General features: G+C 39.8%; 2 protein-coding genes across 8 annotated transcripts in view; one reads left to right on the forward strand and one right to left on the reverse strand.

The window, feature by feature from the left end:
• Positions 1-27,176, forward strand: part of CCDC171 (coiled-coil domain containing 171) — a 304,004-nt gene that overhangs the window by 77,878 nt on the left and 198,950 nt on the right. For all 7 annotated transcript variants that reach the window (XM_084777633.1, XM_084777635.1, XM_084777632.1 and 4 more), the window contains 4 exons: positions 9,304-9,406; positions 23,759-23,865; positions 25,521-25,610; positions 26,525-26,725. In XM_084777633.1, coding sequence (XP_084633759.1) covers positions 9,304-9,406; positions 23,759-23,865; positions 25,521-25,610; positions 26,525-26,725 — 501 coding nt within the window. The remainder of the gene's footprint in view (positions 1-9,303; positions 9,407-23,758; positions 23,866-25,520; positions 25,611-26,524; positions 26,726-27,176) is intronic.
• Positions 812-1,341, reverse strand: LOC311595279 (calmodulin-like). Its single transcript, XM_084777857.1, has one exon. The coding sequence runs from the start codon at positions 1,276-1,278 to the stop codon at positions 829-831; it is 450 nt and encodes a 149-aa protein (XP_084633983.1). The 5' UTR covers positions 1,279-1,341; the 3' UTR covers positions 812-828.

Genomic DNA, 27,176 nt, shown 5'->3' on the forward strand with positions numbered 1-27,176 from the left:
AATCCCAGAACTCGGGAGGCAGAGACAAGCGGATTGTTGTGAGTTTGAGGCTAGCCTAGTCTACAAAGTGAGTCCAGGACAGCCAAGGCTAACACAGAGAGACCCTGTCTCAAAAAACCAAAAAAAAAAAAAAAAAAAAAAAAAAAGCAAGCAAGCAACAATAAAATGTTTCTGTTACAATACCAGCAGTACAAAAAATAGTGTATAAATACCCGAATAAAACACACCATTTGCAATAGTGCAAATTTTAAGTACATATTGTTGACTGTCCACAGCCTTTGAATAATCATAATTCCACACTTCAGCAACAACGTGCTGACAGTTCCTAAAAACTGCTTTAAAAAAGGCACAACCCAGATTTTCCCTCATTTGACCAACTTCATCTAAGTGTAGCTGTGTAGATGGGCTTACATATATCCAGAGTGAGCCACATGCCACATGTTACTTGATAAATTTCCTAAAATAAGGTTTGACAATGAGATTAAGATAAGGGAAGAAAACATGGAGGAATGTAGTCCTAATTACTATACATACATATTTTTTTGACAGTGGGGGAGACCTTTTACAGATAAGTTACAAAGATTAGGCAAGTAAACAGTTATTGTACAAGAAATTTAGCATGGGGATGGAGAGGTTGCTCAGAGGTTCAGAGTGCTGTCTGTTCTTCCAAAGGCCCTGAGTTCAATTCCAAGCAACCATATGGTGGCTCACAACCATACATAGTGAAATATGGTGCCCTCTTCTGACCTGAAAATACACATGCAGGCAAAACACTATAATTTTTTAAAAAGTAAAAAAAAAATTCTTAGCATATTCTGTACAATGTTTTCACTTTGCTGTCATCATTTGTGCAAACTCTTCATAGTTTACGTGACCATTGCCATCAGTAATTGCTTCCCTGATCATTTCATCAGCCTCTCCCTCTGTTAACTTCTCTTCAAGGTTTGTCATCACGTGGCGAAGCTCTGCTGCAGCAGTATGGCCATTGCCATCCTTAGCAAACATGCCGAATGCTTCTCTAATTTCTTCTTCACTGTCTGCATCTCTCATTTTTCTTGTCATCATTGTCAGAAATTCAGGAAAGTCAACTGTGCCATTAACACTTGCATCTACTTCATTGGTCATGTCTTTAAGCTCTGCTTCTGTGGGGTTCTGCCCAACAGACCTCATCATGGTCCCCAGTTCCTTTCTTGTTATAGTCCTATCACCATCCTTGTCTAATAGTGGAGAAGCTTCTGTGGATTCGCCAGTCTGCTCTTCAGTCAGTTGGTCAGCCATGCTGCAAGGGCCACCGGTCTCTGAGATGTGACCAGACAACCACTCGCCTTGCTCATTCCACTTGGACTCCTCTCTAGTTTCTTTATGAAGGCACTTAGTGCTATGAACTTTCCTCTTAGCACTGCTTTCCTTGTGTCCCACAAGTTTGGTTACGTTGTGCCTTCATTTTCATTGAAATTTAGCAAGTCTTTAATTTTTTTCTTTCTTTATTCCTTTACCCAGTAGTCATTGAGTAGAGAGTTGTTCAGTTTCCATGAGCACATTGGCTAAGCTGTTGTTGTAGTCCAACTTTAATCCATAGTGATCTGATAAAATATAAGGGTTTATTTCAATTTTCATGTATTGGTGAGGCTTGCTTTGTGACCGGCTGTATGATCAGTTTTGGAGAAGATTCCATGAGGCACTGAGAAGAAGATATATTTTTTTGCTTGGATGAAAAGTTCTATATATATTTTCTAGGTCCTTTTGATTCGCAATGTCTGTTAGTTTCATTATTTCTCGGTTTAGTTTCTGTCTCAATGACTTGTCTACTGGTGAGAATGGGGTGGTGAAGTCTTCCACTATTACTGTGTGGGGATTAGTATGTGATTTAAGCTTTAATAAGTTTCTTTTAAGAATGTAGATGCCCTTGTATTTGTGGCATAAATATTCAGAGTTGAGATGCCATCTTGGATTTTTTCTTTGATGAGTGTGAAGTATCCTTCCCCATCTCTTTCGATGAATTTTGGTTGAAAGTCTATTTTATTAGATATGAGAATGGCTGCTCCAGCTTGCTTCTTGCATCTGTTTGCTTAGATAACCTTTTCCCAGCTTTTTACTCTGGGGTGTGTTTACGTTAATGTCTATCTTTGTTGCTGAGGTGAGTTTCTTGTATGCAACAGAATGATGGATGGTGTTTTCTCCTATTCTCTTAGTCTGTGTCTTTCTGTTAGGAAACTGAGTCCATTGATGTTGAGAGAGATTAATGACCAATGATTGTTAGTTTCTGTTATTTTGATGGTGGTGGTGGTAGTGTGTTTGTGTGTAGCTTTCTTTTTGTTTTTGCTACAGTGGCATTATTTCCTGTGTTTAGTTGAATGTAGTTATCCTCTTTAGGTTGGAGTTGTCCTTGTAGTATCTTGTATAGGGCTGTGCTTATGCATAAATATTATTTAAATTTGGTTTAGTTATGGAATTTCTTGATTTCTTCATTTGTTGGTTATAGTAGCCTGGGCTGACATCTGTGGTCTCTTGGGGTCTGTAAGACATCTGCCCAGACCCTTCTGGCTTTTAGAATCTTTGTTGCAAAGTCAGATGTGATTCTGATAGGTCTGTCTTTATATGTTACTTGGCCTTTTCCCTTGCAACTTTTAATATTTGTTTTTTGTTCTGTACATTTAGTATTTTGATAATTATATGGCAGGTGGAATTTCTTTTCTGGTCTAATCTATTTGATGTTCTGTAATGCCTCTTGTATGTTTATAGGCATCTCTTTCTTTAGGTTGGGGAAATTTCTTCTCTGATTTTGTTGAAAATATTTTCTTGTCCTTGGAGCCTGGAATCTATTCTTTGTTCTATTCCTATTATTTTTATGTTTCATCTTTTCATAGTGTCTCTGATTTCCTGTATGCTTTGTGTCAGGATTTTTTTAAAAATTTAACACTTTCTTTGACAGATGTATCAATTTCTTCGATTATATCTTCCACATCTGAGATTCTCTCCTCCATCTCTTGTATTCTGTTGGTGATGCTGCATCTGTAGTTCCTGCTCTCTTCCCTGTTTTCCATCTCTAGGATTCCTTCAGTTTGTGTTTTCTTTAGTGTTTCTATTTCCCTTTTCACGTCTTAAATACTTTTATTCCTTTCTTTCACATGTTTGATCGCATTTTCCTATATTTATTTCAGGGCTTTATTTGTTTCCTCTTTAAAATCCTCTATCATCTTCATAAGAATATATTTAAAGTCATCTTCCCATGTTTCAGCTGTGTTAGGACATCCAGGACTTGCTGTAGTAGGGTAGCTGGGTTCTGATGGTCCTGTATTGTCTATGTCTTGTTGATTGTGTTCTTATGCTGGCCTTTAGCCATCTGATTGTCCCTGGTGTTGGCTGGTTGTTTCTGGTGCCACTGGACTTCTTAGTAAGGCCGGAAGAGCTCTGGGCTCTAGGCCAGAGGCTGGATGTTCCGGTGGTCCAATAGCTCTCCTTGGGATCATGGGTAGGGCCATAGGCTAGATCTCAGGGAATAGCTTGAAGCTTTCCCCTGCTGCCTGTGACCCATAGACAGGGGAGTGATAAGGGTCTAACCTGTATGATCCTGAGGTCTGGCTGGTGTCCACGGCAAGGCTGGTAGGTTTGTGTTCTGGAGGCTGGAACTGTGCGTCCCTAGAGCCTGGGAGCCTTCCTTGGGACAGTGGGTTGTGGGGTGGTGGTGGTGGTGGTGGTGTATGTGTGGGGCAGAGGCTGGAATCACATGTCTAGGATCCCTCTTGGGGAAGAGAGATAGTCCCAGTACTCATCAGGGAAACACAGACACTGGTGTTTCACAGTCAGCACTAAGCCCCTGTTATTCAGACACCATGATTGCTTGGGCACTGCCATCTTGTCATCCCTCCAGGACCTTTTTAGATTTAACATTTTCTTTTACTGATATATTGATTTTGTCAGCTGTATCTTCTATGCCTGAGAGTCTTTCTTTCATCTCCTCTATTCTATTGGTGATGCTTGCATTTGTAGTTCCTGTTTTCTTTTCTAGGTGTGCCATTTCCAGGAATCCCTTTAGTTTGTGTTTCCTTCCCTTCCCTTTCTTTCTTTCTTTTCTAATTTGGATTTTCTTTATCGCTTCTATTTTTATTTGCAGGTCTTGAACAGTTTTATTCATTTCCTTCACCTATTTGATTGTATTTTCTTGTATTTCTTTAAGGGTTTTATTAATTTCTTCTTTTAAGGCCTGTATCATCTTTATAAGATTGAATTTAAGGTCATCTTCTTGTGCTTTGGCTGTGGTAAGATATCCAGGGTTTGGTGTAGAAGGATAGCTGGGTTTTGTTGGGGCCATATTGCCCTGGATGTTATTGATTGTGTTCTTATGCTGGCCTTTCACATCTCTTTCAGGAAAGAACATAATTTGTAGACAGATTGAACTGAGTTTTAATGCCATTCCCATGTCCTATCAGCTGTGTGACGTAGAGTGATTATTCTTGTCATCTGTTTGCTCATTTGTAAAACAGCACTAACAGTATTTATCATGCAGAGGCTTTGCTGAGTATTAAATACAATATGTGTATCAATATTATGGAATATTAAATACAATATTTACATCATTATAACAGAGGCTAAGAATATTGTGCACACAACAAGCATATGGGGCTGGAGTGATATCAAGCACAATAGATGATGGAATAAAAATGTTGCTATAGGTAAATAGACATAGCTTCAATGATAGGGTAGGGCCAATGTATCATACAAAGGTAACACACACACACACACACACACACACACACACACACACACACACAGAGAGAGAGAGAGAGAGAGAGAGAGAGAGAGTGCATCATAGCTTCAAAATATGTGAAGGAAAGTCTGATCTGCTTGAGTGTGGAAATTAGCATTCTATGTGTGGACCCCAGTACATTATTTTCAGTAGTGAATAGCCCAGGCAGGAATAATATCAATAAATAAAGACTCAACAAAGCTTTAAACCAACTTGACCTTATAGGTATCTGTGGAACCACATCTATCAGTGGTACGACACACTCACTTTAAGAACAAACAAAATTTTTTGTGCATAGACTTGTCTAGGCTACATAAGAAGTCAGTGATTTAAAAGGATTAAAGCTATACAGAGTGGACTGAGGATATAGCTCAGTGATAGAATGCCTATGTAGTTTGTCCAGGTTCAATCCCTAATACTGAAAAAAAGTATGCAAAACCTCTGAATATAACAGAATTCAACAATAGAAAACAGGAGAAATGAGTGAATATGAAATATTAGTAACATGATGAAAGTAGCTAGTGAGTTTATAGAAATCACAAAGGAATTAAAAAATACTTTGAAAACACACCAGACTTTATAGGAAGGCAGTGCTATGCTTAAGAGGGATGTTCAAGAAGAAACATTCCCAAATCAGGAACCTAAGATCCTCCCCTAGAGACTTGTACCACACCTCAGACAACTGGAAAAAGCAACAAAGAAGAAAGAAAAGAGACTAAAAATAGAGGAAACCAACCACAAATTGTTTATTTGAAATCATAGCTAAGTTGACAGTACATGGATACAGTCATCAAGGAAAAAAATAGATCCACATTATTGAACCACAGAGAAAATGTAAATAGAAATAATTATGTTAATGTCCTAAATACCTGTTTGCTAACAAGCTAGATAATTTAGTTAAAATAGGCAAATTTCCAGGAAGATAGAAACAAAAAATAGTTTAGAAAGAGATAGAAAATCAAGTAAGATGTTTAAAATTTTGATTAAAAAAATCGTACAATGAAAAGCCCCGGCTATATTTCTTTATGGTTAAATTCTACCCACTTAAGAAGATTTAAGACAGATTATTTCAGAACCAGAGAGAACACACTTCACATTTGAATCTGTGGTTAGTGATACCACCCCAGTAACCGACCTGGGCGCAGACCCGAGAAAGCGTGCAGTAGCCAGTGGCCTTTTGAGTAGAGCTGTTAAGACTCTCAGCACGACACCAGCAAACGCAAGTTTTAGCAAGAGGGGGAAAAAAAAAGGAATTTTATACTATAATCTGGTGGACTTTATCTTTGAAATGTTAAGTCTAACAGAACACTATGACTTAGGGTTCTTCCCATACTATGCAAAGAAGGCCAGTTGATGACATCATTTACTTATCTGTCATCTTAGATACTGAGTGCTAGTGTGGTGCGAAGTATATATTGGTGAGGACAAAAACCAATCCCCTCCTCATGAGGCTCGCTTGAGCCATGCACACTGAAAATAGAGCACTCAATTGGAAATCGAGTGTTGCTGTGAGAGGTGCTGTGAAGACTGCTCAAGGAAGGTGACATAGTCAGGGGTCTGAGGACAACTTTCCTGAAGTGGTCATTGAACTAGAACCTGAAGACAGATCGTTATTTGTATATAATGGCCCCTGACCCAGTTTTTGTGGTGCTGTGGATTGAACGCACTAGACAAGCACTGTACATCCCTGACCCTCAGGAGTTCCTATTAGCTGTGGGTAATGGTTTTAGTTATCTGAGGCTGACTATAGTTCCAAAATATTAAATGGGAAGTTCTATCCTAAGTGTGAATAAAGTCTTCTGTATAGGATGGTGTTTTCTCATATCATGCTGTCCAGGATACAGTGGGGCACTCGTGCTATATACGCTCGCTGCCTGATAATCATTAACATCCCAGGGACCAGGTGGCCTCATCCTAATGTCACTGGCTCTTGTGTTCAAGCAACCCTTATCTCATTTAATAATTCCCCAAGCATATTAGTAGTAATACTGACAATTTATATATACACACATATATGTTTATATACATATACACACATACATACATACATACACACACACACACACACACACACACACACACACACACCTTTAAACTGTAACCCGTTAAGTAAAAAATGAAGGTGGAATAAGATATTTTGAAAGAAAGAGGACTGTATTGATATGGTTGTTAGAATAGTACCTATTATTGTAATTGTTTTATTTTAGATATTACTATTAACCTCATGTTTTGTCTAATTTATAAATAATCCATATCATAGGTATGAGTGAGCAGAAAAATATAGTATACATTTGGGCCAGTGCTGCCTGTGCTTTGAGATCTTCTGGAACCTTGGAGCAGTTTCCTTGTGGATAAGGGTTCTGTGTCCTAAGGACTCATGTTGTGCTGTTGTATTTATCCCATTTGCTTTGTATTGGTAAGCATTCTTTCACTAGCAGTGATCTCATCAGCTTTCAAATAAGCTTATGTTTTCTCACATAAAAAAACACCTCTTCAGCCGGATGAGGTGGTGCATGCCTGTAATCCCAGCACTTGGGAGTTAGAGGCAGGTGGATCTCTGTGAGTTCGAGACCTGCCTGGCCTACAAAGTTAGTCCAGGACAGCCAAGAACCAAAACCCGAACCAAAACCAACCCCTCCCCTTGAAAAGAAAAAACAAAACAAAAACCCAACTCTTCTTTGACTCCTTCTCCTTTTCAACTATTTTTCTTTTTCTCTCCTTCCCTTCTTATCACAAAAGGGGTTTCTGAAATTTCTGTTTTCATTTATTCATTTTTATACTTGATTAACAAAAACCAGGCTTACCCCTTCTTCCACCTAGCTGAGTCTGGGTTACAGCTATACTGTAGCAAAAGACAGTTCTTTCAAGTCAGTGCTGACCTCCATGCCCAGTGGGCGCTTGGTAGTCCTCTCCCCGCTTGGCGGTCCCTTGGCATTGGACATGGCTGACAACTCACCTTGAATCATTCTTTTCATGGTAACAATCTTTCCCTTTTCATCCTCTGTTCTTCGTAGTTGGCTAGAGATGCTGGAGTCCCTGCACACTGGCCTTTCTTCCCTTCCCGCTAAACACGCCAGAGACGAGTTTTAGACAGTGCCTGTAAAGGATTCTCACACTCATCCCTGGCTTTGCCGTAGTGTGTTCAGCTGCCTGTCACACTTTCTATGTCACTTGCTCTCTGGTCACTTTCCCACCCCTTTAAGGCCTGCTATGTACTGGGTGTCGTGCTGGTGCTAGGGGTGACTTCTTTTTTTACTTATTTTATTTTTTTTATTGATAATATTCATATTACATCTCAATTGTTATCCCATCCCTTGTATCCTCCCATTCCTCCCTCCCTCCTGCTTTCACCCTATTCCCCTCCCCTATGACTGTGACTGAGGGGGACGTCCTCCTCCTGTATATGATCCTAGGGTATCAAGTCTCTTCTTGGTAGCCTGCTGTCCATCCTCTGAGTGCCACCAAGCCTCCCCATCAAGGGGATGTGGTCAAATATGGGGCTCCAGACTCTTCGTGGAATTTGAGCAAAGAGTGAGTTCGTTTCTCTCCCTGCTGACAACGAGCAGGTACATAAGCAAACAAGCAGGAAAGCCAGACAGCATCAGGGGCCTACAGGCCTTTAGCTCTGTTATTCCTAGCAAGTGCTGAAGTCTTTCAGTTAGAATCCTAAGGCTTAATTTCGATTCCTCCTTTAATCGCAGGAGTCCAGTCAGCGCCGGGGAACCCCTGTGGTGTCCTAAGGCGTGGCTGTTTTATCTACTGTGGATCTTTCCTACATTGTGTCTAGTGTCCCCCTTCACTACTGACGCCATCACTTGACTTTTGGACTAGGTCTATCGGTTTTGACTGCATTTATTCTTGACTGTCATCTGACAGCTTACTGTGTGACTGCAAGCAGGGTTTAAAAAATATACTTGAGTTTTTCTGCCTCAGATTAAAAATAGTATTTATTTGTTTTCTGTGTAAGGTGTATATGCACATGCTCGTGTAGGTGGAGGCCAAAGGTCAGCATTGTGCTATAGCCTTTATTGCTCTTTATTTTATCGTTTATCGTCTCTTAGTGAACCAGGAGCTTGCAGATTTGCCTAGACTAGCTGATCGTGAGTTCCTGGGATCTTCTGATCTGCTCCCCAGTGGTGAGGTCATAGGTGTATGGCATCATACATGGCTTCTACATGGGTTCTGGGGACCTACCCGCAGGCCCCTCATGCATGTGCAGCGAGCACTTTCCCCTTAGGCCATCTTTCCAGTCTCTTGTTTCACTGTCATTGTCATAAAAATTTTATTTTTTGTTATTGAGGATATAAAGGTTTGTTATATACAAAGTACTTAGGAAGTGTGAGACACTAAGTTCTCAGTGACTTGTTATCCAAGGCATTGTACAGTTGCCCATTTGGCCAAGTAAAAAGTATAAGACAGAGTATACTAGAAATAGATTTGAATTGGACAATTAGTATCTTGTTGAGGCTTAATTATGCTATATAAATTCACAATAAAATCTTCAGCTACTACAGTATGTAACCTTATTATGTATGCTTTTTTTTCTTAATTAAAAGGCTAAGAAGCACCAGGCCTTCCTAGTAGAGACATGTGAAAATAACGTGAAAGAATTGGAATCGATCTTGGACAGCTTTATTGTGTCAGCCCAGTGGACATCAGGTTAGTTGAAGGTATAAGATGACAGATGCATCTGTCAATGCTCCAAAGTCACTCCAGTTTGGGAATTCTGCAGATGCCTCTTCCAGTCCCTCATCTCAACATGCTTTGATCTGATGACATGATCAGAGCAGGGCGCACAGCAGTCAGTTGGCCTGGCTGCCTGGGAAGGGGTGATGGAGTATGGACCTGCTGCTGTCCTCTCAGAACTTGATTTACAAGTGGTGAAGTCTGTGGTTGGACAGACAAGGGCTCACTTGCTGTGCTCCGAATCCAACCGAGAGCCGAGTCCTTACAGTCTACCTGCAAGGGGAACAGATGTTTCCATCAAACTGAGCCAAATTCTGAGGCAACCTTCAGCAACTTAAAGGTCATGCATTCAAAAGGTTATGTAGGACACGGGCTGTAGCAGTGCGTGCTCTGTACCGTTACTTTCTCAGCCAGTACTCATATGTACATATATATGCTCTGGAGATAATAGTGCCCAGCTAAAATTTTGGTTTAATATTAATCCAGTTCAACATAATTAAGCTCTAACAATATTGGGTAGAAACATCTTTGGAACTAGCTAATAAACTCTGTTTACAATATCTACTTTCTTAATAGTTTGTGGTTTTGCATCATATTATGCTTACAGTGGCTTGAACTTGAAACTTTTACTTTTCTACCTGTTTTCTTTGCCTCAAGTTATTTAGTTATTTTTATGATGTGATTATATTCTTTAAAAAAAGGACATAAATTACACACACAGGCACACACACATATATGCAATTGAAAGTGGTTTGGGAAAGGAGTTATTCTTTTTGTTTTTGTTTTTTGTTTTTGTTTTTTGAGTTGGAGTTTCCCTGTGTAACCCTGGCTATCCTGGAACTCACTCTGTAGACCAGGCTGGCCTTGAACTCAGAGATCTGCCTGCCTCTGCTGGGATTAAAGGTGTGTGCCACCACCGCTGGGTCAGGAAGGAGTTCTTTAGGAAATGGAAATCTAGGGAAGTTTGTTGTCCTGGAGACAGAGGAAGGATCTGGTAAGGGCCTGTGCTTTATGCTCAGGCATGCCGCTCTTGCAGCGGGTGAACTGTTAGGCATTTAATATCCACTGTTGTGTTTTCAGTCTGCTTTTATAGTTCATGGTTTCAGCTGTGATTTTATTAACTTCACATACATCTTTTCATTTTTATATTTTAGTAATGATTTAAAATAAAAATTATGGGGCCTGGAGGGATGAGTGAGAGAACAAGAGCCCCGGCTGCTCTTCCAGAGGACCTCGGTTCGTCTCCCAGCACCCACATGGGGACAAGCAACTGTCCATGACTCCACTTCCTCTCCCATACATACAGGAAAACACTCATACAGATAAAGTAAATAAACCTTAAAGGAATGTGTGCATGCATGTGTAAGCATGTATCACAGCATGTCAGTAGGAGTCAGAGGACAACTTGCGGCATTTGAGTTCACTTTCTACCATGTGGGTCCAGGGATAGAACTCAGGCTGTCAGGCTTGATGGCAGGTGCTCTTACGTGCTGGGCCATCTTGCTGACAGCAGTCCTTATATCTCTGAACTTTAGTTTCTATATGTATGTAAACACTGTATATTATAGGAGCTATGTTGCCAGAAGAGGGCTGTGTGCTCAGCTAATGGGCTTTGGATTGGAGAGGCATTGTGGTTTCAATGGTGTGTGATGATGATTCGCTCTTTTGTCTTTGTGGATCTTTTCTCCTTTGGTGCATGTGTTTCCTTGTGCGGTGTGAGGCTGACTTCCATCCTTTGCCTTCTGGCTTCTCATTAAGTTTGTACAGTGGGTTCCAAGCTTTATGAGGCTAGGAGAAGAAAGAAGCCAGGATGCTATTTCCTCTCGCTCTCTGCTCTGGTGCACCCATGAAGTAGCTTCTCCTTTCAGCAGCTGCACCTTGCACCAGCTGGGTCCTGTGCCATAGGTGGGGCTCTTGCAGACTGCAGTGTTTTCAACTTGTCTGTTTTGGTCTGTCATGATGCACTATTGACTTTGTGCCTGTCTGCGTTCCTCTTTAGTAGATTCTCTTTGAATGAGCTGTTGTGATGGTGCCGTTTCCTACTGACTCACATACTACATGGGATCTGTTTCATCCCTATATTGTTATTATTATGATTATGGTTATTATTGTTGTTATAATGGATTCTGTTTCTACTTATCCTTGCTCAGGCCAGATACCTGTTGTTTATTTTCTTCAGTCTGCTTTATCCTTCATATAGTTTTAGCTATAATTTTATTAAACCATCACATAGCTTTCTTTGGTTTTTAATTTAAATATACAACATTAAACTGAAGAAGTTGCTTATTAGGTATTGAGCTGTTCTCAGTAATTGCTGTCAAATATTAGGTAATTCTGTTGTTTACCATTTTACAGAGAGTATGATCTACTAAAAATATCCTATACTATTCTGAGGACACATATGTTTTTTTACCTAAAAATTGTATTTACATCTCTAGGTATATAGATCTTTGAGAGAAAGTCTATTTCAAATTGACTTTCTTGTGATGGTGGCTCATCCTAGAGCTCATAACAAATTGTGATCAGTTAGCTCGAGAAGAGCTCTCAGACTTCCTCTAGCTGTTATGATAAGCAGGCAATAGTTCGATTTCCTTTCATCCCTCTATGTACCTTTAACTTCAATACACACTCTGCAACTACCCTGGGCTTCAAGAAAAGTAATCCAAAGTTGAGATGTAGAGGCAAGGTTGGGTACATATCTGTTTAAGAGCATGCTCTTTCAAATGCAATGATGGGATCTGTGAGATGGCTCCGTGGGTAAGCAGAGCTAGCTGCAGGAGCCTGAAAACCTCAGTTCAGTTCCCCAAATCCACACTGGAAGAAGAGACTCCCAGTTGTTCTGTGATTTCCACACATGTGCGGTAGCCTGTGCGTGTCCCTGCACAATAGTGATAAATAGAAAAATCAAGATGAAATGATTGAAACTTATTTTCATGAATCAATCTTAGTTGACATTGACAGTAGTTACCCAGTGTTTAAGCTTTGGGGTTGTATATTTTAGGACGCTTTCTGAAGTGAGTGTAACGCATGTGTCTGTCTTCTGGTAGCAGGCGAGCAAAGTTTGAGTTAGTCCAGGAATGCTCAAGATTTATGTACACAGAGGCTTACCTTTATTTTCTCATCAGTGTGATAGTTACATGTCTTCCTGTGCTAACATCCATGCTCCCTTTTAGTTCGCCTTCTTGACAGGGTATTGGGTGGAAGTGAGAGCGCTACACTGTCACTTAAAAGATGAGTCACTTTTGACTCTTACTCTGTAGCCTCAGAACTCTGGTCAATAGTAATCCATTGTATATTTGAAAGTTGTGGAGGAGCTAGATCTTAAGTGTCCTCAGTGCCCTCCCCTGTCCACAAAAGAGTCATTATGTATAATGGTGGATGTGTAAATTGACTTGATTGTAAGCATCACTTCACAGTGTGATGAATATACAACAAACCATTGTATAACCTGAACTCACAGTCAATTGTTTTTCAATAGAGCCAGGAGAGAACAACAAAAGCAAAGCTTGGTAGCGCATGGATTTCCTCTGCTCTAAACTGCACAGGCCTTGCACTTCCTGTAGAAGCCAAGTGCTAGCAGTGATCAACTTTTATCCTTTTTATCCACTGCCCTCACATGCTGCTAAGGCCCCTGCCTGAGTTCAGGTCCGCTAGCGTCCTACCTGCTCCTGAACACACCAAGCATTCTCTTATCTTAGTTTTCTATGGAGGACCTTTTAAATTATTGTTGTTTTAGTGGAGTATATCCACAAAGCTCTTTCCTACTGCCCTCAAGGCCATGATCAAGTGTCCATGAAACTTACCCATTTGCATATTCTCATGTGTTTGGCTTTACCACCTCTTTCCTTTTCCTGATGGGCTTTTTTTGTGTGTGTGTGCCAGAGTACCTATTATTGTCACATGTTTCTGACACATTATTTAGTGCATTTCTTACTACATCTAAGTTGTCCCTTATTCATTAATATATATGGCAGTATATGGCACAATGTAGTCACTTGAAAGCTAATGACTATGAATAAAAACATAAATGAATTTAAAAAGAACGTTGAAAATTTTCAGTTAGTTAGTTTGCTTGCTTGTTTGAGTAAGTTTGTTGTCTTACTACGTAGCCTTTGATAGCCTGGAACTTTCTATGTGGACTAGGTTGGCCTCGAACTCATAGAGCTCTGCCTTCCTCTGCCTCTGAGCGCTGGGATTAAAGGCTGGAGAGATGGCTCAGTGGTTAAGAGCACTGGCTGTTCTTCCAGAGGTCCTGAGTTCACTTCCCAACAACCACATGATGGCTCACAACCATCCATAATGTTGGTTATAATAAAAACAAATCTTTTTAGAAAAGGTATGCAATACCATGGCTAATTCTGTTTTACATTTTAATTTCTGTAGTTATCAATGTAGACATGAAGTTTTTCTGAATTATAGTAGTCTCTGGGAACTCTTGGTAAATAGTCACCAGCAAGACTGACCCTGAGTGGAGAAGATGGGCTGTACTTAGTCAGGGACACTTATTTCTGCTCTATACCTGCTACTGATACTGAAACAGTACTGCTTAAATCCCATTTGTTTTTCCTGGTGGGGATGGAGAGTTGGGGAAGGGCTATTTTTTGCTTTGAGCCCATGCAGTCTTTCGCCTCAAATGTAATATTTCTTCTAATACAGTGTTCGCTGTGCTGTAAAGCTGGCAGACATCTGAATGTGACTTCATGAGATTTTCCTTGTGGTTCAGTCTTGAATTCTCACTGTGGTTGACTTTCTCTCCTTGAGGAAATAATGTGTAATATGTAGAAATACTGTTATTCTTTCTACGTGAAGAAACTAAAGAACCACGCATGAAAACAATAGCCACAGGGGGACTAGAGGCTCAGTGGTTCAGATCCACTTCTGGGGCATCTGATGCCCCCTTGTGGCCTCCGCTGGTAATGCATTCACATGATGGATATACTTAAATTCACAAACACACACAAAGAACAGCCACAGAGTTGGATGCTTTTAGGCATATAAATGTCACCTGAGAATAGATTGGGAAGTCTCAGGGAGTGCTTTTAGGAAAGCAAAGAGAAAAAAATGGACTTTTTTCTTTTTTTTCTCTTCCTTGACTTCTTTCATGTAAGAATATTTTTCAGACCTTCTGTGATTTTAGAATTTTGATTATTCTTGTGAACATTGTTGGAAGTGCCATAGCCAGAGATTCTTGGGATCACAGAGGGTGGAGCAGCACACCAATTTCCGTTCATGCTGTTTGCCGATGTGCTCTCTCTTGCAATCCCCCGGTTCACTGAGGATACCAGCCTAAGTCCCGTAACTTGTAGATCTCACAGATTTAGTTCATGGAGTCCTATGGAGTGGTTTTTCTAAGATTACTTAACACTGTAATATGTTAATCAAATCTGTGCAAACATTTATAAAAACATATGACAACATATGTCATTAACTTTCGCTAATGCAAAGAATGCCCTTAAATGTCAGAGTGTTTGGTTTTAGACACTTGTACCTTGGTTAAAGGCCCAAAATAGAAGCCCTTTCTTTGGCTTCATCTCCTCACAGTGTGTTAGAGGTGTGTGTCAGTGCCACAGTGATTGCTCCTCATTGCCAACAATCTTCTATGTGCCTGCCTTCTTCTCTTTGAATTTCCCTGCCTTCTTTTTTTTGAAGTTTTTACTTATTTTCATTTTTTTCATATACATTTATTTTATTACACATGCATAAAACAAACTACATACAGCAGGGAGAACCATGTGATTATTATCATGAGTTCTATAAATGTTACATTCAGAGTGATTTGGCTATTTGTATTTGTCAAACTTGAAGTAAATGTCTTTCCTGTCTTGTTGGGTCTAAATTTCTGAATGAAATTCAATATCTATCCTATCTCATCTCTATTAACTTGATTCCTTTATCTTGATCTAAAAAGATCTTATCCGCTAACCAACTAAACTTGATTGTAAAACTAAACTACCTGTTTTTCAACACCTCTTAGAGTCTTGAGAAGGAATAAAACTTAAATTCCTGAGTGAACCAGCAGTGCAGGTTAGCAGCTTCCAAAATGAACAAAATGACTGAGACAGTTTACTGCCTGAACAGTCACCCAACACTCTCTATAACGTTAGAGGATCATCTTTGGCCTTCTGGCCCAATTTCTCTGCCAGACTTATTTGTAAGGCAGGAACTATTGAGGACTTGCTTACCCTGCCTTGGCAGAATTCAGACATTGATTCTGCCTGCATCTAAGCTGCCCATTTTTAGGTAGAATTCTGTTTGTTTGCCTTCTTTTTTGCTTGCCATGTCTCACCATGTTTTTACTCCACAGTTGTAGTGGTGTGAGTGAGAAATGTCCCCCAGCAGCTCCCGTATTTGGAAACTTGTGGAGGTGTTTGGAGACATCTATAGCCTGTAGGTGGTGAGCTTTCCTTCCCCCACCCATTAACTCTTTGTATTTGGAGCCCCAGTCTCACTGTGTGGTTCTAGCTGGCCTGAAATCTTATGTAGATAAGACTGGCCTTCCACTCACAGATATCTGCTTTTGCAAGTGATGGGACTAAAGGCATATGCTACTGGTTTCACTAACATTTGTAACACATGAATGTAGCAGTAGGCTCTCTGTGGTGTTTCCTGCATATTAGACGTACTCCTTCTGACTACTAACTTCCGCTTGATAATAAATACCAGCTTCCCTGTCTTTGGTCTTTGTTTTCCTGTCGTGTGGAGACTAGGTGGCAGTCTGATCAGTGACGTTAATGGAACCATTGCTGTATTTCATTCTGAGGGCATTCTTTCTTGAGAACTAAGAATTAAAGCAGCCAAGACTAAGTCTGGGAAGGGAAACAGACCCTTCACTTTTGCATCGTGAAGAGTAATAGTGATGTGAGCCACTGTGTTCCCAACATCTGATTTCAGGAATCATAGATCCTGACAGCGAGGGAAGCAACACCATGCACTGATGGCCGGTTCAGAGCATATCACTTCCTGGAGGGAATTAACCTCATACAGAAAATGGCAATCTGCCTGACACCATGAGTTTTCAAAAAGCCATTTGACTAATTTTATGTGTGTGTGTGTGTGTGTGTGTGTGTGTGTGTGTGTGTGTGTATGTGTGAGTGCCAGATACTCCAAGAGTGAAGGCATCAGGAAGAACAGTGAATTCTATGAAAGCCAACCATTCCCTCATTTCTTACATTATAAAGTCAGTTCTCTGGTTCTGAAGTAATGCTGTTTGGAACACATTGTAGTTAATAAGATGTTTTGTAAATTTATAGACAGTGATTTCTTTTTTCTTTAAAAATACATTTATTGTTATGTATACAGTGTTCTGCTTGCGTGTAGACCTGAAGGCCAGAGGAAGGCATCAGATCACATTATAGATGGTTGTGAGCCACTGTGTGGTTGATGGGAATTGAACCTGGACCTCTGGAGGAACGGTCAGTGCCCTTAACCTCTGAGCCATCTCTCCAGCCCCCCAGATAGTGACTTCATCAGAAATATTATTTTCAGGGAAGGAAAAATGATACATACATGTCTTACTAAGAACAAAGCACTGTCCATTTCATGGTGAAAATTGCTCAACATAATTGTGTTGCTACCTGGTAGTTGGCTGATTTCCCCAACGAATGATGTTCTGTGATAGACCCACTGTTGGTCTTTGCTGTTGGTAACTTGGTACTCAGAAGGAGGTATATTCCAGAGAGCCAACATGATTCAAAGTACACATTGTTGAGGTAGAGGATTACCCTCATTCTGGCTGCCATGACTCCCTTGTTCAGTTGAGTATGGGACCAGGTGTCAAGGGAAAGATGTTGGCTGGTATCCATAGACTGCTTCCTTTTGCCTTTGTGATTATCAAGGTTGTTTGCCAATGACATGGAGCTGGGTACATGGCCTATTTGGAGTAGGCTGTCCACATACTCTTTCTCTACAACCCTGTTACCAATTTCCTCTTTATGCCCCTTTGAGTTTCTGACTATTCAGCTAAGTGCTTAGATACTGCTCACAAACTGACGTGTTTATAGCTATAACCCTCTTACTGCAGTCAAGTCTTTACTAGATGTTCTGCCCATACTGAAAACTTCTTTATTGTCTTTCAGAGCCATCCTCAAGTAGGGATACAGTGCCCTTGAAGCTGTCATTTTTGAGTGGCATCAGCATAACATATCAAAAACACCTTTGAAGTTAATTTCTCCCCGTTAGTCATCTGGTCAAGGAGAACTTTCCAACCATCAAGGGTGTGGTTGAGGAGTGAGGAGACAGTACAATAGCAATGAGAACTGTAGGATCTGTATTACTTGCCCAAGCAACTAACTTAGGCTTTTAGGATGACTCCACATCCAGTCTTGTGTGTGACACTTTTTCATGTGATGACTGAGTGTAATTTATTGGTTGGTGAGTCTGTCACCAACTGTTTTAGGATGGTCCACACCAGGTCACATGGCACATTGGTGACCATACCTTTATTGTCTGCTGACCAGTAGGAAGTCCAAAGTTACCTCTTAAAAGGAGAATATCTATCTTTAGAGACCATATCATTCCAAAATCATAAAAGTTTCCTCTATGCTGCTAAGCAGAACTTTTAACTTAGTGGAAACTAAGTAGAGCATGTGATACCTTCTTGAGTGGAAAATTTGTCAGTGTTTTTATCGACTAGGTTATGATACAGAGCTAGAAATGATGTATTTCTAAAGTGGGGAAATGAAGATTTATTATTGTCCTACCAGCTGAAAGCAATTGCTTTGGTTGCCTGTAGTAGAGAGATAGGACGAGTTAGTCAGTTCGAGCTGCTGGGAATGCTTACTCCAACACTAGTAATAAAACCATCCCTAACTGCTGCTACGGAAGGTGGGGCTGTGCTCACACCAGCTCTGTGCTAGTTCTTCAGCTCCGTACTTTACTTTAGACGTGCCAGTTGAATGCGGAAGTGGGAGGAACCATCACTTTATTTTCCAGAGGCACCAATTTTAACATTCCTCCCCGCCGAGAAGCATGCACATTTTCACTTGTATCTTAGTAGATAAAAGTTCTAGTAACTCCCACTTTGCTTTTTCATATTTGATTGTCATCGGTAACATTACCACCCGAAGTCCTGAATGTACATGGCCCCTGACGCTGCCTTTGTCTCCTCTAGCTTTGTATTCCAAATAAAGGAAGTAACTCTGAGGTGAGTTCAGGTACCTACAGATCTTAGAGAGACCTCAGCCAAAGTTAAATTCACTTGACCTGTGTAAGCTCCTACTTTGCTGACCTACAAACTAATATCAGTTCCATTTGGGTCTCAGTTTTTCCAGATAATGAGATGTCCAAAAGTGGCTCCATTTTCCCCCTTGTTTCAGCTAACTTCAGCTGGAGCTTCACCCAGATGCTCCCCAGAGCCCTAAGCACATCCCAGTGAGTAGCACAGCCTCATGCAGCCACACCTGTAACTTTGGGCAGACCAGCTTTTCTTTTTATAAGTAGTTGTGTGCAAAGAAGAAACAAGAAACTGGGCGGTGGTGTGCATGCCTTTAATCCCAGCACTTGGGAGGCAGAGGCAGGCAGATCTCTGAGTTTGAGGCTAGCCTGGTCTACAAAGTGAGCTGCACAGCTGCACAGAGAAATCCTGTCTCAAACAATCAATCAATCAAGCAAGCAAACTAACACCTAAAAGAAAGAAAGAAAAAAAGGGAAGAAAAAGAAAAGATAAAAGAAGAAATTAGATATCCTGACGCTGAAAAATCAAACTTGTCCCAAGGAGCTTGACACACCGAATCAACAGGAAGTAGTCTAACGATGTTGTTGTCCCCTTTCTTGATTCAGGATCTCTTTCCTCTCCTCTCTATCCTGTCTCTCTCATAGCTGGTGTTAGGGACCACAAGGGAAGAAGGAAAGGGCCAGAGAGAGGTGGAAGAAAGAAGAACCCGCAAGGTAGCAAAGTCCGGCTACACTAACTCTCTTGAACTGTGAGCCCAATTAAGCATTTCATCCTAAAACTTGCCTAGGTGTGTTTCATCAAAATAATGGAAAAGTAACCAGGACAGTTTCTCTAGCTCAGGTTGGCCTCAAACTCACCATCCTCCTGCCTCAGCTTCCGGAGTACTTAGGGTTAGAAGAGTAAGTACATCACATTGCTTGGATTTAAACATGGCCTGGTGTGTGTGTGTGTGTGTGTGTGTGTGTGTGTGTGTGTGTGTGTTAGTGTTAGGAGAATGAGAGGTCCACTTTTTACACAATAAAATAGAGCGTGAAAGTTCAGGCTGGCTTCTGTGTGCAGAGACATACACTGGGAGAGGGAGGGAAAAAATCAGATTGTTTTGAGTTGAAATATAAAGTGTTCCTTATGTAGCCATTTATTTATTTATTTTTTTTAAGAGTATGTTTCTCTTTGTTACTATAAAAGCTGTTTGTTACTATAGAAGTTACTATAAAAGCAACCAAAACAATTATATATATATCATATATATAAAATGTGTGAAGAATAATCTTACATTTGAATTCTGTACCACTGTATCTAAAATTAAGTTTATTTTTCATCTATATACAAAATTCTATACCAGTGAATTACAAATAACCTTGTGAGTGACAATTGAGGCATTAAGTTGAGGAGTAGATTCGCTAATCTACTTTTTGTTCTATCTTCCCTATATATTTCTATGTTCCACTCTTTTTCTTTTCAACCCCTATCTCCAAACCTAAGAATGTAAGATAAAGGAAAAGAGAGACATCTCTGAGTACAACCTTGTTTTCTGTCTAAATAAGACCAATAATAACCTGTAGCCAACTCCCATTGATAATAACCCTCTGTTGCCCAAGAAAGCAACCAAAAACCTACCCGACCCCCTTAAAGGAAGTGGGATGTTCTTCTCTTAAGGTTTCTTCTGGCTCATTTGGGAAAAATAATACTTTTGTAGGGGCCCAAATAAAATTGGGGAAATGGTTAAACAAGCTAGGATCCTCTTCCCTACTTATAAGCATTTTGTCATGTTAAGGATAGTCATTCATTTTATAATAGACATTGGTAGTACAATAAAGAACGATTTATATTTCAAGGAAACCTTATTTTATGAACATTTTTAAGAAAAAATTAAATTTATGTAATATACAAATGTGTGCATAGGTCAGTAAGGAGAGGGCATATTGGCCCATAAATGTCCATATTCTGATGATTTTATTCTTCTGAATTTCTGTGAGTAAATTTTCATTAAATCTAGCATATTTTCTGGCTGTTTTTGAATGATTTATTTATAGCCTACTTTGTGCAGTGGCAAAATTATAGTTCTTAATCTTGTCTAAGAAAGCAGCTAAAAAAATATATTCAGTAAGACTCTCAATTAGAGCTGTCACAGGAGACTATGTTGATGTCTTTGGTCCATGCTGCCACTGGAGGCCATGATCTGGGCCACTGATGGAAACCATGTTAATGTTTGTAGTCCATGCTGGTGCTCGAGGCTGTGTTGATGTCTGTGGTCCATGTTATTGCTGAAGGTCATGGTGATGACCAAGGTCTATGATCTATGCTGGTGCTTGAGGCTGTGTTGATGTCCATGGTGGTCTATTGTTACTGCTGAAAGCCATGGTGATGACCATGGTCTATGCTGGTTGGAGGCTGGGTTGATGTCCGTGGTCCGTGTTACTGCTGAAGGCCACGGTGATGACCATGGTCTATGCTGGTGCTGGAGGTTGGGTTGATGTCCATGGTCCGTGTTACTGCTGAAGGTCATGGTGATGACCATGGTCTATGCTGGTGCTGGAGGCTGGGTTGATGTCCATGGTCTGTGTTACTGCTGAAGGCCATGGTGATGATATCTGTGGTCTGTGCTGCTGCCTGAGGCCATGTTGATGTCATGATCTGTGCTGCCACCCAAACCGTGTTGATGTCCATGACCCATGCTGCCACTGGCTGCTATCAGCAGGCTGGCATCTACAGACTCATAACTGAGAATGAGAGACATTGAAGGCTGCTATGCTAAACTCTCCCCTCCCCCTACTCTCATCCTCCACCTCCAAAAAAGAAACAGTTCAGACATGAAGCTGTTCAAGAAAGTCCTTAAAAATTGTGATAAGGGTGCTGAAATATAGCTCTTTCCAGTTGATGGCTTCTGGTGGGGGTGAAGGTGGGGAGGGACTCAGTTTTCTATAAGGGGCTGGCCACTGGGAGTTTGAGCATGCTCCAGTGAGTATATAGTCAACACAAATTGGACTTGGTGTATTTTTTTTTCCTTGGGGCGGAGGGCGCAGGAGTGGGAGGGTGGACCTTACAGGATGGGAAGGGAGTATGAACAGGGGGCATTGTATGGATTTCCCAAGCACTTAATAAAAAATATGTTGGAGAAAAGTTATAATAATCACCTTTCCAATTCAGAGCCATTCCTAGCAATGCTGTCTGTTCCACTATTGTGGCTCAGAGTCTTTGTAGTTTTTCTGTTTAGGGTAAGTATTGCTTTCATATTGCCTCTTAAATTGAATATTTTAGCTTTACTTTAACTTGTCTTTTATTTTTTGACATATACATTTATATTATTACACAAATATACAACAATCTACCTACAGCAAGAAGAACCACAAAACAATCAGGAATTATCTGGTCTTCAACTCCATCAGAAACTTGAGACTTGAGAAGAAATAAAATGAATTATCTGAGTAAACAAGAAGTGCAAGTCAGTCTCTGATGGGGTTAAAGGCCAGATAATTCAGTTTTACAATTAAGCTTAGATGTTTAGGAGTTAACATGTTTTTAGGTCTAGATAGATGTTTTAAGTTGATAATGATGAGATATGGTAGATATTGATTGACATTCAGAATTTCAGATGCATCAAGGTAGGAAAGTTGTCTTCTTCAAGGCTGCCAAATACAAATAGTCAAAACATAATTCCTGATTGTGTCATGGCTCTTCTTGCTGTAAGTAGTTTATTATATATATGTTTAATAATATATTATATATAATATATATAATATTTTATATATAGGTTGATAAGTGTTTTAACTTTATCAATATTTTCTCCAAATTAAAGCTATAACTATCAGCAATATTCTGAGATAAATAAAGTTGATTTATCATTGACTGAAAGTTCTCTCCCGTCTTCTATGTATTCCCTTTTTTCCTGTCCCTTACGAGTTCCAGCACTTAAATACTTGAAAAATGGGATGAATGATGCTGTGTCATTGTGTATTCACTACCTCTTTTTCTTATTATAACGTTCGTATCATATGAGCAGACACTACACTGACCTTACTTCCAAATGTCAAATGCCCCAAATTAATACCCAGAAGGAATTCAGTCAATTAGTCATGTGAATGAGTAGACTGTAGCAGATGCATTTCAAATGCTTCTTTTATTTATTTTTTGTCTTTAGAGACAAGGTCTCACTATTTAGTCCTGGCTAGCCTAGAACTCACTTGGTAGACTAGGCTGGCCTCCACCTCACAGAAACCTGCCTGCCTGTCTCCTGAGTGCTGGAAGTAAACATTGCACCACAGCGCCCAGCTTATGGTGCTTCTTTAACATTTTGCTCCGTATTGATGATATTTCTTGTACAGTGAAATATTTGATTATGAAATATGAGGAGAAATTATAAAAAGATATGCAAAATACTTTTTGCGTGAATATTTTCAGACTAATTTTGATACTTTTTTAAAAATTAAAGGATGGTAAATAATAATCAGCTTAATCCAGTGTTTGAAACTCAACTTTTCATTCTTTTGGCATAATATTTGGAATTATACTTGACCATGTAACTTTGATTGGTCCAATTTATTTGACTTATATCCCAACTACATTAAAACAATTTGAGGGTATAATATAGAATTATTCATATTTATAATGTATATCAGCTATTGAGATTTCATTTAAAATATGGCGTGCACTATGTAGTTAGTAGTGTTTTATTGCTTATTTAAAATTCCAATTTGAAAATTATAGGTATTAAAGACTATTTCTAAGTATAATAGAAAATTGTTCAGAAGTTATTATATAAGCAAAATAACTTCTTATAAAATGCCTGATTAATCAGAAACACAGAAAGTAAGTTTACATAATTCCTCTAAACAGTGCAAGTAGAGATGATTCAATTGTTGGATAATAGGTACATATAAACCCTGCTGCTGCTTAGGAGTTATGGGCGAAGATAAGCTTCTTGATAAGGCTGAAAAATATTTGAACTTAATATACCATGAGTTTTAACTTGGCCATTTGGTTAGAAGCCGTATCAGTACTTGGCAGTACAGCCGTGTACCTGGAGAATAGATTTGCGTTCAGTGTTTCATGTCCTTTTGGCTTTCTTACTAATTGTCACGTCTCTGTTACTGGTTGCTTGGCTTTTGTGCCTGTGTGACTTTAAGGGTGTGTTTTCATCCCACATTTTTCTCCAGGCATCCACAAGGACAAAGATAAGCCTCCCAGCTTCTCTGTTGTCCTTGAGACTTTGAGGCGGACCTTGACAGATTACCAGAACAAGCTGGAAGACGCGTCTAATGAGGTAACACGTGGACTGTTTGGCTCCACACACGGCCTTCGGGCAGTACCAGTATGCAGCCCTTGCTTGTTACAAAGGTCAAAAAGATTGGGGATGTTGAATTGACAGCTTCACAGATACAGAAATAATAAACCACTTGTCACTGCTCTTTCTTCAAGTGTGGCCTAAAGTAGTGTCTCACTCCCATTTTGTGATTCTCCGGACACACAATGAAAGGATCCTGTCACTTTTTTGGCCTGAGTAACTTATCTCTGCAAGGATTTAAGTGAAATGTGCTGGTTTAACGCCAGCGTGTTTCTGATCTGTGGGTAGCTGTTAGAATTTAGGTTTGGTCAAGAGTGTAAGGATTTATAAACCACAGAAATCTTAATAAGAAGGGGAAATTAATTTTCATGCTCTAAAGGGAGTTAAGTGTTGTCAGAAGTTTTTAAAAACAAATGTCTGTTTGATGTAGCCTGGAAGCTGTTAATTTGCAGATTAAAAAAGCTCATGCTTCTGCCTGTCATCGCATTTGTATTGTTTAATGTGTGTGAGTTAATAATTTTCTTGGGTATTACAATATTTTATGAATTCATGTTTTAAAAATTGAAGAGTTTGTCTAGTCATGTCTTGTCAAATTAGCATATGCAGCAGTTACAGTAGTTAGCGAAACAACAGATCCTGGTGTAGACCCAGGCAAGTCACATAGCCGAGGGCTTATCTCTTTGTTTTATGTAATTCAAAACCTGCAAATTCACTTTGTGCACTTTGGGAGAGGCTTATTTTACTTTAGGTATGCAGGGCAGACAAAGAAAGAATAAGTCTTTTAAAAACACCTATAATTGTTCAGAAGAAAAAAAGTGGCCATTATAATATTTAAATTCTCTGAAGAACAGATGTTGCTGTGTCTTTCCGGAGAGACAAGGCGACCTGGATGGCTAGTCGTTTTGAAGTTCTTCAGAGGCCTAGGCCTGGAAGCTGCCGAGTAACTAGGAGCATATTACCCACAGCGAAGTGTTATTTGGGAGGCTGCATGTCACATGACCCTCAGCACAGCTGAAAAGTCGACTCAGCAGGCTTTGGCTTAGTAATGTGCTTTGTTGTGAACCAGTGCCAGAGACAGCAGTGGGGAGACCAAGGGGGTGGCCGCAAAGAAAGCAAAAAGAGCAGGCTGACAGAAAGAAGAATGAACTGTCAAAGAAAATAAATCACAGGCGTGCAGGACCAACTGATGACCTGCCACAGCCTTCCCAGTAGGACTGCGTGTGACTGACCCCGAAGCTGTCATGTGGCGTGAGGGACCGTGACTACCCTCCTGATGTAAAGCAAGTCTTCTGCACTGTTCTCTCGCCTTCCCCTATGGATGCCACTGCTTCTGGCATTCGGTCCAGTAGGATTTTAAGAATAAAGCTGTGTTTACAGTAAGAACGAAACCCTTTATCTAGCTAGTGAGCACAAAAAGAGCATCCCTGGCAGCTTAAGGCTGAATGCTGTCTCTTCAGCCAGGTGAGCGTGTGACAGAAACCACATAGCCTTTAACTAAAAGACGTGTTGCACCTAAGACTCAATCACTGTTGAAATATTTATGCCTAAGTAACTGCATGGCAAGCAATTGAAAGTTAGCTTTTGGGTCACTCTTTCTTGTAGAAATGACAAAAAGCTATTTTTTCTTTCATCAGCTAAACAATGTAAATGACGCCAAGGAAAAGACATCCAGTGAACTTGATTCTACCAAACAAAAAATTGAATTTCACATTAAAAATATAAAGGTATTGCAATTTAAGATAATTTTTTTGCTTTTGCTAAGAGACAAATATATTATGAAGGGATTATTTCAGAGATACCTGAAAGTAAAGCTTTCATTTTCAAAGTATTTTTGAATGCACATATCCATTTTTTTTGTTGATCAGATGCTTTTGGTCAAAGGAAAAATTCATTTCTCTGATATACTTATAACATTACAGACAAAAATGCTTTGAGATTTAATGTCCTGCTTTAGATAACTATTGAGCATATTTGACTTAAGCACACGCGTGGGTAGTTTCAGTTTCTGCCATGTTTGGGTGGACCTCTGGTTTTAGCACATCATGGCTCGTTAATGGACAGAGACCATGATTGACTAAGGCTCTAAAAATATTTGATTTTATTTTCTGTGTTAGTTTTAGTGACAATGTTGCAAAATTTGAGTTTTCAGTATGTTGGGATGCTATAGTACTGGTGTTGAAGCTGAGGTTTGGATGGATCTTTTGATAGCATAGTTTAGGAGAATTTTAGGTCTTATTCTTGAGATTTCTATTAGTCGTTGGAATGTCATTGGAGAGTGAGTACATGTCCTTATATTAAATATAAAGAGATTTATGGGTTTCTGTGTTCTTAAGTGTTAATAAAGGTTTTTTTTTTAAACTTTTCTTTTAAAATAATGAGTTGAAAGGAAAACCCATTTTAAATACCTTTTTGGAATAAGCAGTTTTAATAAAATTTATGTATTCATTTAAACATTGCAAATTTTCTAATTTTTGAATGGAAACATTCTATTTAGAAAAATACATTCAGTAAAATACCCTGAATGTTTAGCACCATAAGCAAATGGTGATTATTTTGAAGGATTTTACCGTGTATTGTTCTTTGTGTGTCTCTCACCTTCTGCCATCCGTATAGCCTCTTTACTTGGTGTTTCTGACAGGAACTTCAGGATAAGCTGACTGAAGTCCATAAAGAGCTAAGTCACTTACGCGCTAAGTGTGCAGACCGAGAGGCCCTCATAAACACGCTGAAAGTGGAACTACAGAATGTGCTGCACTGCTGGGAGAAGGAGAAAGCCCGGGCGGCTCAGTATGACAGCGAACTGCAGAAACTGTCCCAGGCCTTCCGGAAGGACACTGAGGTACCACCCCAGCTAGCACCAAAGACCAGTGTTACTCACATGTAGTTTAATTTAAAAAGTGTTCTGTGTGACACACTTTGAAATGCTCCTCACAGCTGCAGAATCACTTCTTTCATTCTGTTTCCTTGTCCTAATTTGTGAAAAACAAAAGTAACCCAGTTCAGCCCTTGTCACTTGCACCGTCAACTTTCCAACCCCTGCTTGGATCTGTCGTGTCTCACGATGCCACGTTCTTTACTGTCTTGTCAAGGTTGGCCTGTTTGCCACTTAGTGACATCATTTCTAATCAGAGTCATCCTACAGCTAGGCTTGATGGAAAGAATTTTTTTTTTTTAACCAAATGGATTTGGATTTGGATTTGGATCTTGTTTTTCTATTCACACAGAGCATGGCTGAGGACAAGCCTTGTAGGTTTGTTACCCAACATCTCAACTTCCTTAATTGTAAAACA

The sequence above is a fragment of the Acomys minous genome (genome assembly GCF_964271855.1).
Source record: "Acomys minous genome assembly, chromosome: 1".
NCBI classification, from domain to species: domain Eukaryota; kingdom Metazoa; phylum Chordata; class Mammalia; order Rodentia; family Muridae; genus Acomys; species Acomys minous.